The 15,021-nt window shown below is 42.1% G+C and overlaps 1 protein-coding gene across 15 annotated transcripts in view; it reads left to right on the top strand.

The window, feature by feature from the left end:
• The window catches only part of ATXN7 (ataxin 7), a 179,769-nt gene that overhangs the window by 128,833 nt on the left and 35,915 nt on the right, over positions 1-15,021 (top strand). Inside the window, exon 1 of one of the 15 annotated variants that reach the window (XM_075938498.2) lies at positions 5,483-6,440. The exons of the other annotated variants lie outside the window; for them this stretch is intronic. Within the exon in view, the coding sequence (XP_075794613.2) occupies positions 6,305-6,440 (136 nt within the window). The 5' untranslated portion in view covers positions 5,483-6,304. Of the gene's footprint in view, positions 1-5,482; positions 6,441-15,021 lie in introns of those variants that run through there. 15 annotated transcript variants of the gene reach the window in all.

The raw sequence follows: 15,021 nt of genomic DNA, 5'->3' as shown, positions 1-15,021 counted from the left end.
ATCGTTTGCTGCACATATAGAATCATCGAACACTAGAACTGGAAGGGACCTCGGAAGGTCATCAAGTCCAGTCCCCTGCCCTCACAGCAGGATCAAGCACTGTCTAGATCATCCCTGATAGATGTGTATCCAACCTGCTTTTTAATATCTCCTAGGCAATTTATTCCAGTGTTTAACCACCCTGACAGGAAGTTTTTCCTAAAGTCCAACCTAAACCTTCCTTGCTGCAAATGATGCCCATTGCTTCTTGTCATATCCTCAGAGGCCAAGGAGAACAATTTTTCTCCCTCCTCCTTGTGACACCCTTTTAGATACTTGAAAATCGCTATCATGTCCCCTCTCTCTTCTCCTTTCTAAACTAAACAAGCCCAATTCTTTCAGTCTTTCCCCTATAGCTCATGTTTTCTAGACGTTGAATCACCTTTATTGTTCTTTTCTGGACCTTCTCCAGTTTCTCTACATCTTTCTTGAAATGTGGTGCCCAGAACTAGATACAGTACTCCAACTGAGGCCCAATCAGTGCAGAGTAGAGCAGAAGAATGACTTCTTGTGTCTTGCTCACAACACTCCTGTTCATGCATCCTAGAACCAAGTTGTTTTTTTTTGCCATATCTGTTGACTCATATTTAGCTTGTGGTCCAGTGTGACCCCTAGATCCCTTTCTGCAGGACTCCTTTCTCTTCCCATTCTGTATGTGTGAAACGGATTGTTCCTTCGTAAGTGGAGCACTTTGCATTTGTCTTTATTAAACTTCATCCTGTTTACCTCAGACCATTTCTCTAGTTTGTCTGGATCATTTTGAATTATGATCATAGATTCATAGAATACTAGGACTGGAAGGGACCTCAAGAGGTCATCGAGTCCAGTCCCCTGCTCTCATGGATCCTACGCTCCAAAGCACGTGCAATCCCTCCCAGCTTCGTATCATCGCAGACTTAATAAGCATACTCTCTATGACATCATCTAGATTGTTGATGAAGATATTGAACAAAGCCGGTTCCAAAACAGACCCCTGTGGAACCCCACTTGTTATGCCCTTCCTGCGTGATTATGAACCGTTAATATTTTTTTTAACAACTTTGAGCAGTATTTTCAGAAACCCAAACTTAAAACCCGTTAAGATCTTTCACGCCATAAGACAATTAAACTCAACCCCCTTTTCAGTGTTATTACCATAGACCGGTATTTTTTGGCTTTTTCAGAAAAGCACTTTACAATGCCGTTAAGTTGAAGTACAAGTTGGACCTCCCTGGGCTGGCACCCTTGGGACCTGAGTGATCCTGAAGAAGGGAGTTTGCCAGGCCAGGGAAGGTCAGGGTTTGGGCTCTCCCGGGGCTCCCCTCCTGCCTACCGCCCCAGCCAGTGTGCTGCCACTCCTGGATACCACCCCACTTTGGCTGATAGGGCTCCCGCTGGGTTGCTCCATGCCTCTGGTCACTGGGGCTCCTTGCCCCTAGCCAGCAGCAGATCCGCACCCCCCGGCTAATGGAGCTCTGCTCTCAGGTGGGGGGCTCCCCACCCAGCTTTGCGCCGAATGCCAGTACCAGCCGCTGGCTGGGCTTCCTGCTCCCAGGCCACTGGTCCTCCAGGCTGCCTGCTGGCTTAGCTCCCAGCCACTAGCAACTTCTGTGGCTGCGGTTGTCTGGTTCTGCAATATCCAGGGTCCAGCAGTCACAGATGCTTCTGGACAGGAGAGTCCCAGACCACAGAGGTTCGAACCAAACATACACTGGGCACCGTAAAGGCCAGGTTTTATGGCAACTCCTACTACAGACAGTTTAAAGTTGCTTGGAAGCTTCCATCTCATGTGCCACATGTCAGCCAGCTATAAAGGAGTTACAGGAAATGTGTGAAAAAGCTGAAATAACAGAGGTGGTCAATGTGAGTGTTGCTAGCATAATGTGCAGAGGCATAAAATCACAGCATGTCCCCTCAAAGCAATTGTACGGCCATTCCATTACCCTTTTCTAATCTTCTCCCCACCTAAAATGACCCCGCTTCCTAATTCCTCTCCCTGCCCCTGCTTTTCCGTCACTCACCTCCCCGAATCCCGGTCAGCAGCCGGATGATTTTATAAATATTGCTACCTTCGATTTCAACAGCCGGTGATTGCATGATGCTCGTTAGCAGTCTGCTGTGCAAATAAAGTACTTCTGGGATCTGCACCTTTTTGCTCCTAAAAGGGAATAGACAGAAATGTTGCTGCCTCTGATACATAGGGCTCAACAAACGGCTGTTTCTACTCGCCCGTGGCGAGTGGATTTCAGCCGGTCGCTCTGTGCGCCCCATTCACTGGCACTGCGTGCATGCGCAGTGTGGGACTAGCGAGTAGCTCTCGCCGCAGTTTGTCGAGCCCTACTGATACGTGTAACCATGTAACCACTGACATTTTCAGCAGTTATACATTTTAACATCCCTCTTGGGACCTGACTGGAGCCAAATCATAGAATTTGCCAAACGACAGGGAGGTCAATATCGTCTAGCAGCATTACTAACTCAAGGAGCTGATAGAGAAGGTATCTGAGCCTCTAGCTGTCATCTTTGGAAAATCATGGGAGACAGGAGAGATTTCAGAGGACTGGAAAAGGGGCAAATATAGTGCCCATCTATAAAAAGGGAAATAAGAACAACCCAGGAAACTACAGACCAGTTAGTTTGACTTCTGTGCCAGGGAAGATAATGGAGCAAGTAATTAAAGAAATCATCTGTAAACACTTGGAAAGTGGCAAGTTGATAGGGAACAGCCAGCATGGATTTGTAAATCACCAAATGAAATTAATGGGGAGCAGGTTTAAAACTAATAAAAGAAAAGTTCTTCTTCACACAGCGTGTGGTCAACCTGTGGAACTCCTTGCCAGAGGAGGCTGTGAAGGCTAGGACTATAATAGAGTTTAAAGAGAAGCTAGATAATTTCATGGAGGTTAGGTCCATAAAAGGCTATTAGCCAGGGGATAAAAAGGTGTCCTTGGCCTCTGTCTGTCAGAGGCTGGAGAGGGATGGCAGGAGACAAATCACTTGATCATAGTCTTCGGTTCACCCTCTCTGGGGCACCTGGTGCTGGCCACTGTCGGTAGACAGGATACTAGGCTAGATGGACCTTTGGTCTGACCCAGTACGGCCGTTCTTATGTAAAGAACAAATCATGTCAAACCAATCTGATAACTTTCTTTAATAGGATAACGAGTCTTGTGGATAAAGGAGAAGCGGTGGATGTGGTATGCCTAGACTTTAGTAAGGCATTTGATACGATCTTGCATGATATTCTTATCAATAAACTAGGTAAATACAACTTAGATGGGGCTACTATAAGGTGGGTGCATAATTAGCTGGATAACCGCCCTCAGAGAGTAGTTATTAATGGTTCACAATCCTTCTGGAAAGGCATAACAAGTGGGGTTCCGCAGGGGTCTGTTTTGGGACCGGTTCTGTTCAATATCTTCATCAGCAATTTAGATATTGGCATAGAAAGTACGCTTATTAAGTTTGTAGATGATACCAAGCTGGGAGGGGTTGCGACTAATTTGGAGGACAGGGTCATAATTCAAAATGATCTGGACAAATTGGAGAAATGGTCTGAGGTAAACAGGATGACGTTTAATAAAGACAAATGCAAAGTGCTCCACTTAGGAAGGAACAATCAGTTTCATACATACAGAATGGGAAGCGACTGTGTGGGAAGGAGTATGGCAGAAAGGGATCTAGGGGTTATAGTGGACCACAAGTTGAATATGAGTCAGCAGTGTGATGCTGTTGCAAAGAAAGCAAACATGATTCTGGGATGCATTAACAGGTGTGTTGTGAGCAAGACACGAGAAGTCATTCTTCCGCTCTACTGTGCGCTGGTTAGGCCTCAGTTGGAGTATTGTGTCCAGTTCTGGGCACTGCATTTCAAGAAAGATGTGGAGAAATTGGAGAGGATGATTAAAAGAGAATGATTAAAGGTCTAGAGAACATGATCTGTGATGGAAGGCTGAAGGAATTAGGTTTGTTTAGTTTAGAAAAGAGAAGACTGAGGGGGGACATGATAGCTGTTTTCAGATATCTAAAAGGGTGTCATAAGGAGGAGAGAGAAAACTTGTTCATCTTGGCCTCTGAGGATAGAACAAGAAGCAATGGGCTTAAACTGCAGCAAGGGAGGTTTAAGTTGGACATTAGGAAAAAGTTCCTAACTGTCAGGGTGGTCAAACACTGGAATAAATTGCCCAGGGAGGTTGTGGAATCTCCATCTCTGGAGATATTTTAGAGTAGGTTAGATAAATGTCTATCAGGGATGGTCTAGACAGTGCTGGGTCCTGCCATGAGGGCAGGGGACTGGACTCGATGACCTCTCGAGGACCCTTTCAGTCCTAGTATTCTATGATTCTATGATTCTAACCCTTCCACTGCTTTTTGGGCTCGTAGAAGACATTTAGGGGTAAGTTAGAGCTAAATAGCAGCACCGAACACTGAGAGCCAGGACTGGTGACTGTAAACAAACTTTATGGGATTGTGGGAAACTTGGCCACACCCATATTAAGTGGATATCCGGCTAACGAACATCATGCCAGATCACGGATGTTGCCAGACCAGAGAGTGCTGGACTAGAGAGGTTCAACCTGTACTTGAATTCTGTGAACCTCTAAATAGAAGTAGCGGACTTCCAGAATGTAATTCTTAGTGGCCCACTAAGATACTATGCAGTAAATACAAAACAAACAAAGAAAAAAATACATGCCTCTGGTAATTAATTTTAACAGTGGATTATAGGTGAAGTGGATTTTCACAAGGAAAATCCAGGAAAATATCCTTGTAGCACAAAGTTTTTTCATGTGGTTAATGGTCAGTCAGCATTTATGTCTCTTTCTTGAAGTTCTTGGGAAAGGGAAACACTGATGGCTATCTGATGCTATAAACATGCCAAACCTGTGAAGTGAGCTTCGGCCGTGCCTGGATTTATTTGTTTCTGATCTGTTTGATTAGAACAGTAGTCCCCAGGCTCCCCTGCTTTCCTGAAAAGGAAGCTGCTGAAATGCTATTCCTTGCTTCTGCTGGCCATTCTGGGTGGTGAAACAAATCAGCTGACAACACAAAGACACTAGTAGAAGCCAGATGACTTTTGTCTGGGCACCTTTGTATTTCAGAGACGGAAGCTGTTGTTTACTTTAAAAAATGTATTTGGAAGCAATTTGATACGTGTGAAAAGAAATGTTGGCTTTGATAGTCATTTAAAATCAAACAAAAAAGGCACAACCCAAGAAAAACACCCGCCAAACTGCCTCTCGTATTCTTTTCTCTCCAGCAGCATACGGAACTTTTTCAGTTGGTCAGTCAGAAAATAGGGCAGAAGTTAGTAATTGAGCCATAGTGAGTCATTTCAGTGTAATTTGGAGGGGTGAATAATCAACTAATACCTGACTTCAGGTTTTAGCCACACTTTTGGTTTATGAACTGTCAGACATGATCCCCCCCCCCCCTTTTTTTTGTTTTTGGTTTGGTTTGGTTTGGTTTTTTGCTGCTGTGTAGATGGGATGTTTGCAAAATGGATTTTATAAAATTAAATAGGGTAGGCAGAGTTTACAGCAAATTATTCCATACTAATCAGTTCTACGTTAGTCTTCTGTCATAGGCATATAATCATTATTTCATCTGTTAGTATCCACACAACAATTGTGGGGAAGAAATTCATATTTTTCTTGTTAGCATTCAGATATAAAAATAGCCCATGAAAGATACGTCTAAACTGTATTGCATTTGAAAATGTTAAAAAGGGTAGAGTCCTATGGGAAAAGAAAATAAGATTGAGAGATTCTTGACATTTAGAGTACAAAGTAATTTGAGACAGTCATTCTGTTCTTGAGTATTATATGCCTAGTAGCTGTAAACGGGGGTATTAATATTCTCGTTAATGTTAGATAGTTTTAAATAATGTCTGTTTGTTGTACTGTATAGTCGGTGTAGATCTGCTAATATATCCGAGGTGCTAAGGTTACTTTAAAGAAACAGTCATAAAATTGGGACAGTAAGTGATTAGCATATTAACATCGTAAATGCCACCTTCTTAAACTCTAGCAAGTAGCTGTGAAAATAGAGGGATTAATTTACATCAGCAAGGACTCCTGGTATGACCATATTAAATAAAATTAGACTCCTCCTCCTGTTTTACTATTTATCTGCCAGGACCTTTGCGATTCAAGTGCACTTTACTGTAGTAGCAAATGTTACATAAACCCAAACATGGAGCTGGTTTGGAGTTTGTGGGCAGACCCAAATTATGATGCAAGGTTTTAGTACCAAGGGTGCAATGGAGCACAATCAAATTATGTGAATGGAAGTTAACAAGAAGGCTTTCCAGAACAGCCTTTCTTTTTGCACAGGGCTCAAAGCTCTGGGTAACTTTTCTTGTGCAGTTTTCAGAGGCAGGAATTGGCAAACAGCCCAGATCTGCATGGAGTTTGCAGGAGGTTGGTATAGTTCTGTACTAACACTACATGGAACTAAAGGACGTATACGGTGTGCGTTTTCTAAGTGTGTTTATACTTCTGCCAGAGGTAGAGCTGAACACTGGTGAAGTCGTGTAGATGGTCTTCGCAGTTAGTTGATCAGAGTGGATAATCTCAAAATGAGGGATTAACTGCTGCAAGCGGCCCACATAAGCCATTCTGAAATGTCATTTGAGAGATTTGGCCAAAGTTCAAAAGCAGAAGGGAGTTGAGTTTGCTATTAATTCAAAATGCTGAGGTTTGCACTAAACCATCCAAGTATCCTGAAACAGTAATTTTTTTAAATGTACTAAAAAGCAGTATGATTGTTTACCTAGTTGATGTCTAAAATTGGAGTTAATGTTTTAAAGTTTTAACTGGGTTGGGGGATATCTTATTTGTGGTAACTGTGGTTTTATGATACAGGAAGTGCTGAGAACAAGCATAATCTGTTACATTAAAGCTATTTCCCTACAGAAATATGAAATCCAAACAAATTATGTAAAGAAACTGTATTAATGAGGACAGAAACAGCAGTCAAACATGTAAAATATGGATTATATCCTGTCAATCTGCTATGCAATTCAGTAGCATTTTGTCAGTTTATTAATTAAGGAGATGAAACTAGTTAAGAACATGTTTATTGTAATGGTCTTCCTTGTGGCACCCAGCAATGCAATTTAAAAGTCAGAGATCTAGTGCGTTCCTTGTTATAAACCAAGGTCTGCAGAGGGAACAGGACGATCTTTTTGCTGTTCTGCTAATCACTGGGCTGAAATATAAAAATAAATGATTGGCCTAAATGTGTTGAAATAAAACATATCTGGGTTTCTAGATAAGCATTATTTTTTTGTGTTAGTCTGTCACGTCCCAAATTTAAAATGGCCGAGTGAGATTCTGTGTGTACTAAAACTTTTGTGGTAACATTTTAGGCAGTATTTAGTAAACATATCCGAGGTGCTAAGGATCTGCAGGATCCTAGGAATTTTTGTATATCTTTACTTCTCTGAATGAACTGTGTTAGTGTTAATGGAATACCCATGATGGCTCTTTTCCTGTGCTCAATAAAATGTTTGTGTTACAGTGTCCTAAACCCAGTGTAAAATAGCATTAAGGATCTGATCCTAAAACAAATAAATACTATTTCTGCCCTGTCCTGGCTGTGTGGTGCAGCAAGTGTTCCAAGATGCAGAACTTTAAAGTGAAGAGAAGGTTTCCCAAACTTAGAAGTATCTTAAGTCCAAGAACCTTGAAAAATATTATTATTTACTTTCCCTTCCATCTCCCCTAAAGGAAATGTGACAATTCTTATGGCTTGTCATTTACAACAACAAAAATTGGAAAGCACGAAAATGGAGTTACCGCCATCAGTCTGAGCTCTGGCACTGTATGCTGGCACCTTTTTATTTTCCCTGATATACTCACTATGATAAGCACCTTGATGTTGCTGTTAGTTGCATTTCTTATCATATAGCAATTGTCCTATTAAATAAGCTCAGTGGTGCATCTTGCCTGATATTCTATCTCTGACAGAGTTCAGTGCCATATGCTTCTTAGGAAAGCACAAGAGATGCTGTTTCATATAATAGTGGAATTACCTGTCCATACGGAAAGTTCCTTTCTTAACCCCAACAGTTAGTGATTATCTTATTCCCTGAAGCCGAAAGGTGTCGTATATTTTGTATCACTTTTAATATAGCTGTTATTGTTCTACTTATTCACGTAAATGTTTATCCTTCCTTGAGAGCTTTGGGTTTCGCTTTTATCTTGTGACAATGAGTTCCACAGTTTAATTTTATATGGTGTAAAAGTGTATTATTATTTTATTTATATGACCATAGCTCCTTAGAATTCTACTCAAAACCAGGACCTCATTGTGTTAGGTGCTGTACAAACTAGCTGTGTAAAAGAATAGTCGAATAGTTGACTACCCGATAAGACTGGGTTTATCGGGTAGTTGAGTTGACTATTCACACACACGCACGCACACACACACACACACACACCCCTTGCTGCCTCTTTTAGAGGCAGCAAGGCTGCAGGGGAGCAGGAGTCGGTGCTGTGGGGAGCCTGTGGGCTGGGGGAGGCTGCTGCAGTCCAGTGGGCTCTTACTACATTTAAAAGGCAGAGGTGCAGTGGGGTTAGCTCCTGGGGTTGGCACGAGCTGTGGTTTGCACTGGCTCTGGAACGTTGCGGCTCTGCCTTTTCAATGTAGGAAGAGCCGGCTGGACTGAATAATCGAAGTTTAACATCCCTAGCACAAACACAGAACAAAAAGACAGTTTCAGCCCCAAAGAGTTTACAGCCTGAGGACTGAGTTAGCAGAGATGCAGACAGACAGAGAACAAGAACAAAAAGAGATTATTGCTTAGTACAACACAAAGGGATAGCCATGGACCAGCAACCTAACTGCTGAGTCTGGAGGTGTCATGGCAAAGGAGGTATTAGAACGAGGGTAATAAAGTACCTCTGCAGATGTTTACAAGGGCACCTCCGATGCAGGAAGACAGCACTGTAGGAATTGTTTGAACGTCCCTGTAACAAACTGACAGTATCCTGTAATGTCCTGAACTAACTTTATGGAATTAAGATAAACTGTAACTCAATTAAGGTTCAGATGTTTTGGTAGGGTACATTGTATTAAAATGCAACCGTGTGTGCGTTTTTGTGCCATTTTATGTGCCTTCTCTAGCAGAGAGGATGATGCTAATGCGCTTTCCTCCATTATCTGCCCTTTGAAGCCATTCCCCTGGAGAGAATTGCATATACTAGTTCAGACTGGATTCTCCAGGGACCAAGAGACAAGTCAAAGGAGGGGTTTTTTTGGGGGGGGGGGGACGAGGAGAGAGGAGAAATTGTCTGGCTTGAAACTGACTCAGGGCCTTCTTCCTGATCCAACACATGGACAGGACCTCTGGCCTGCTGAGAGAGGGTTGGAAGGACTCGGTTCTGAGCTGAAGCTGTGAGGAGCTTGTAACCAAAAGCAGTCCTCTGAGCTGAAGGACTGCTCCTGCCAGACCCCGCATGGGAGCTGGGGTGATCTGTGGTAATCTCACTAGCATGCATGTACGGTGTTACCGTTTTAAATAGGTTTTGCTCTGTAGTGCTTTTACTTTAAGAAGCATAGAACACTAGAACTGGAAGGGATCTCGAGAGGTCAAGTCCAGCCCACTGCCCGCCCGGCAGAACCAAGCACTGTCTAGATCATCCCTGATAAATGTCTGTCTAACCGGTTCTTATATCGATCTCCAATGTTTGAGATTCCACAACCTCCCTGGGCAATTTATTCCTGTGTTTGACCACCCTGACAGTTAAGAACGTTTTCCTAATGTCCAACCTAAACCTCCCTTGCTGCAGTTTAAGCCCATTGCTTCTTGTCCTATCCTCAGAGGCTAAGGAGAACAATTTTTCTCCCTCCTCCTTATGACACCTTTTAGATACCTGAAAACCGCTATCATGTCCCATCTCAGTCTTCTCTTTTCTAAAATAAACAAGCCCAGTTCTTTCTGTCTTTCCTCATAGCTCATGTTTTCTAGACCTTTACTCATTTTTGTTGCTCTTCTCTGGACCTTCTCCAGTTTCTCCACATCTTTCTTGAAATGTGGTGCCCAGAACTAAACTGAGGCCTAATCAGTGCAGAGTGGAGCGGAAGAATGACTTCTCATGTCTTGCCCACGACACTCCTGTTGATGCCTCCCATACTTAGTGGATTAAGTAGTCTTATATAGAAAGCATTGCATTGTACTTTATAACTTGTAGCATTTCTGAAGAGAAAGCCAGTAGGTGGACAGGACTCCTTGTCGCTTTTGCAGAAACCAAAATGTGTGTCATTCATAGCTTCAATGTGAATGTTAATGGCAGGAGAACTTGTCTTTAAAATGCACCAAACATTTAATGTCTTTATTTTAGCCCAGGGTAACAGTGTCAAATTTGTAGATGAATTCCAGTTCTGCAGACTCTCTCTGTAATTGGATAGTGAAATTCCTTTGTAGGAGAATGGCTACTTTTAAATCTATGACTGAGTGACCAGGCAGGTTAAAATGTTCCCCTACAGGTTTGTGTGTTACCATTTCTGATGTCTGATTTGTGTCCATTTATCCTTTGTCATAGAGACCATTCAGTTTGGCCAGTATCTATGGCAGAGGGGCATTGCTGGCACTTGATGGTATATGTCACATTAGAGGATGTGCAGTTGTATGAGCCCAGATGTTGTGGCTTATGTGGTTAGGTCCTGTGATGGTGTCTGTTGTATAGATGTGTGGACAGAGTATATATAGTCTGTCTGGCTGTCTTTCAGTCCAACTTTAAGCCAGTCCTGACCAAACTCACTACAGGTTGGACCTCTCTTGTCGAGCACTCTCAGGACCTGACTGGTTCCGAATGAGAGAATTTTCTGGACCAAGGGAGGTCAATATTGTCTAGCAGCATTACCAACCCTTCTGCTGCTTGCTGGGCTTTTAGAGGACATGTAGGGGTAATTTAGAGCTAGATAACATCTACCCTGTGGCAGTCCCCATGTCTTTGGTTTCCTGTGACTGTAAAAAGGTGGGTCTCATTTACCTACTTTACATAATTATTTTATACATTTCTATCCTATTCCTGCTCATTCGTCCTGACACTAAACAGTCACTGTTTTTCATTGTCCATTCATATGGAAATCTCATTGCCTTAACATCTTTGTGACCTGTCTGTGAGGAACTCGAGCAGCTGGGCCATTTTAACATTCCTTATTCAGTGGTTCAGCTGCAAATTTGGAGAAGTTTGCAGACTCAGCATGGTTTTCCTGGCAGAGTACTCATGCGCTACCAGTGAGCGTATGAGGATTCAGATAGTAAAAGAGTAATATGGTAAAATTCACAACTGTGGTTTGAAGTGACACGAAAAAGCAAGCTAGAAGCAAGATAGGTCTTTTAGTACATGACGTGATGCTCTTTCTTCAGGGAAAGATGAATTTGGAGCATAGCCTGTAGTCACACATGTAGGGGGCAAGTGGTGTTTTCATTAGTTCAGTGAACGTGATACACTAGCATTATCCTGCCGATATGTAATATGATCATGTAACTGACATTGTCAGTGTTGAAGAGGAACACCATGCTGGTGTAATGTTGCCTTGTAATTTTTGTTTTGTTTTGTTCCTGTTCTAATTGCTGAGTGTAGGATGAGCAGAGATATCAAGTAAGAAATAAAGTTAAGATGCCCTTAACTCTGTATTTCTAGAGCCCTGCAAATCTGCAGATACCTGCTTTGCAGCCACAGATGTCTACATCTGCAAATAGGGATGAGGATTTTTGCAGATATGGTTACGGATACACGTTTTCCATCTGCACAGAGCTCTGTGTATTTCCATGCTTTCTTACAGTTCATCTTTTGTAAAACCTTCAGTGAGACTGTCTCAAAGGGAATTCTTTGAGTTTTTCATGGCTTGTGTGCTTGATTGATTTGGAAATCTATAATGTCCTGTTAAGGTCATTCGGCTTGTGTGTGACTGAGAATTCCCCAGAAACTTCTCAAACCTTTTTTTTTTTTTTTTTTTTTTTTTTTTTATGAGTCCAGTGGTACTTTAGTGTGCATTACTGGTTAGATAGAAGTTGTCTTTGTTTACCAGTGGTTTTATATATTATCACCACGTTTTAAAGTGAGCTATGATTTGTTGAAAATCACATCAGTGAATTTTAGTATAGACAAAGTATGGTTTAATCAGTGTCTAATATTGTAATCAAACCATGCGGATATGGTAACCCAGAGATTAGTGATCCGATACTCCACTGTGGAGGCTGTAATCTCCGCATGGCCCGATTACAACCTGAGACCATGCAGATGCTCTGTCTTTCCATAATAACCTTACAATACCCATGTTCCTGGGTTTGATGGATTTACAAGACATCTAGTAGCCTAGAGCTGCAGCGGCAATTTCCTGGTGAGAAATCCGTCCCTCCCTGACCTCTTCTCCTGTTGGTGGGTTTGTGTTGGGATTCCTCTCTGGGTGCTATCCCTGAGTTTGCTCAGTGGTGCTGTTGTTTGCATCTTTCTCTTTTTAGTAGGCATATGGTAAATTTGAAGGCCCTATTCCACCTGGCTACTGAAAAAGAGATGTGTCTGCTCCCTTAGCCTCCTGATAGTCCCTGTCTGTGGCTCCATTTTGTTAATGATTCTGTCCTGCTACTTACAAGACCCTGCCTCTGCCCCTGTGACATTCCCACATGGTTTTTGACATTTTTAATGTGACCCATAAGGTTCTGAGGAGCTGAAAAACACCGGACCAGTATGTTGCTAATTTCATTCTTTTACTTCTCAGGAGAGCAGAAAAAGGCAGAAGACCTCTTTCTGCAGACTTGGGAAAACAGCACTGCATCTAATTTTATTTTGAAAGTTATTTTTAACCCTAAGGGCTAAAAAATACCCAATCAAACCAAAAAAGATACCTTAAATCCTGTAAAAATGTATTACTGAGCTGCCCCTGCATTCTGTTTAGCTGGGATTTAAACAGATTAGTCATCTTATCTATATGGAAAAATTGAAAACTAGCATTACGGATGAATATAGTTATGAGACAAAGGGAAAGAGAAGAGGGGTAGCAAGTGAGGGTTACTTAGTTTGTTCCATTTCTGCTATATTCTTAGAAACTTTCCTGAGCCATTCAGTTTTCTTTCTTTGTTGTAGTAATCTTTCTTTGTAATCTGTTGTTGTTGTTGTTTTATATGCTGCCAGTTTTAATAATGTTTCAACCAGGCCAGCTGAGATGACTTACCTGAAATATCAAAGTCCCCAGGATGTTATTGGGTTCTGCTGGCTCCTCTGTAGTGAGGTTTAGTTGTTCATTTTTCATGACAAAATTCCAAATTAAGGAGAGACTTTAGTTTGTTGTTGTTATTCTGGGGGATGTTTTAAATAGAGCTTTGGGCAGAAGTGTAAAAATTGCCGCCCCAGTTCTTAATCCTGGGAATCCTTGTTCTTTTCCTTTTTGGTTTAAAAGAAAAAAAAAAAAGGCAGCTACACAACATGTGAGATGTTTCATTCCTGTATTCACCGCAAATAGCAAAAATGAGCAAACTAAGATTGTTTTCATAAGCTTGATTTAACGTATAGATAGAATCTCTGTCACTATAGCATAACAAACGAGGTAAATAAATATTGGAGAGTCTCACCTGAAGGTATTGATCACTTTATTTGGTTTTGGTTTTTTTATTGTTGTTTTTTTGTTTTGGTCATGAAGCTTATTCAGAACGCAGCAAGTCACATGCTTACAATGAGAGCCATGTATCTTATATCGTTCCCATTTTGAAATCCCTCCCTCCTGATTTAAAAAAAAAAACATACTTGCATTTAAAACTGATGGTTCTGGGCTCGCATTCTTAACCAGCCTTTCTTTGTGTGTTCCCAAATGTTCAGTATGGTCAGAAACGGCTGCTTATTTTGTTTGACCTGATCATCATCTTGTGATTCTACGCCTCAGGAAAGTCACCCTACTTCAGAGTAGGGATATGAATGGTTAACCGGTAAGCCTCACCCCTTTATATTGTCTGGAGCAGCCCCACATGAGGTGAGAGGATCGCAGGCAGAAGGGGCTTCCAGGAGGGGAGCTGGGCTGGAGGGTCCCTCCTGCCAACCAGTTAACCAAGTAAACAGGATTTTATATCCCTACTCCAGAGTCCCTAGTTTGTGTCAGAGGCCTGCATAACCCACATACCTACTGGGTGTGGTACACTGTACCACCTACAGGACAATGTAGCGCTTTAAAGACTAACAAGATGGTTTATTAGATGATGAGCTTTCGTGGGCCAGACCCACTTCCTCAGATCAAATAGTGGAAGAAAATAGTCACAACCATATATACCAAAGGATACAATTTAAAAAAAATGAACACATATGAAAAGGACAAATCACATTTCAGAACAGAAGGAGGATGCAGGGGGGGGAGACAGGAAGGTGAATGCCTGTGAGTTAATGATATTAGAGGTGGAGAAGGGTAAATGTCTGTGAGTTAATAGTATTAGAGGTGATAATTGGGGAAGCTATCTCTGTAATGGGTAAGGTAGCTGGAGTCTTTGTTCAGCCCCCTGCGTAGAGTGTTGAATTTTAGCATGAATGCCAGTTCAGAGGATTCCCTTTCAAGTGCAGATTTGAATGTCTTCTGAAGTAGGATGCAGGTGAGTAGGTCATTGAGACCGTGTCCTTTCTGGTTGAAATGGCAAGCAACTGTTTTTTCTTTGTGATCCTAATGTCTGTTTTGTGGGCATTGATTCTTTGGCGAAGTGTCTGAGACGTTTGTCCTCCAATGTACATAGCAGACGGACACTTTCGGCACATGATAGCATAGATTATATTTCTGGAGGCGCAGGAATATGTATTCTTGATCTTATAACTCACTTGGTTAGGCCCAATAATGGTGTCAGCAGAGTGAATATGTGGACAAAAGTGGCAACGGGGTTTGTTGCAAGGGAAAGTACCAGGGTTGGTATTAGTGTGGTATGTCCTGTGGTTGTTGGTAAGAATCATCTTGAGATTAGGTGGTTGTCTATAGGAGACTGGGTCTGCCTCCCAGAGCTTCTTGGAGTTTAGTGTC

This window comes from Pelodiscus sinensis, chromosome 11, assembly GCF_052426305.1.
Source record: "Pelodiscus sinensis isolate ZL-2025 chromosome 11, ASM5242630v1, whole genome shotgun sequence".
In the NCBI taxonomy this organism is placed as follows: Eukaryota; Metazoa; Chordata; order Testudines; family Trionychidae; genus Pelodiscus; species Pelodiscus sinensis.
The sequence above is the reverse complement of the archived record's forward strand: the minus strand, read 5'-3'. Positions and strand labels throughout refer to the sequence as shown.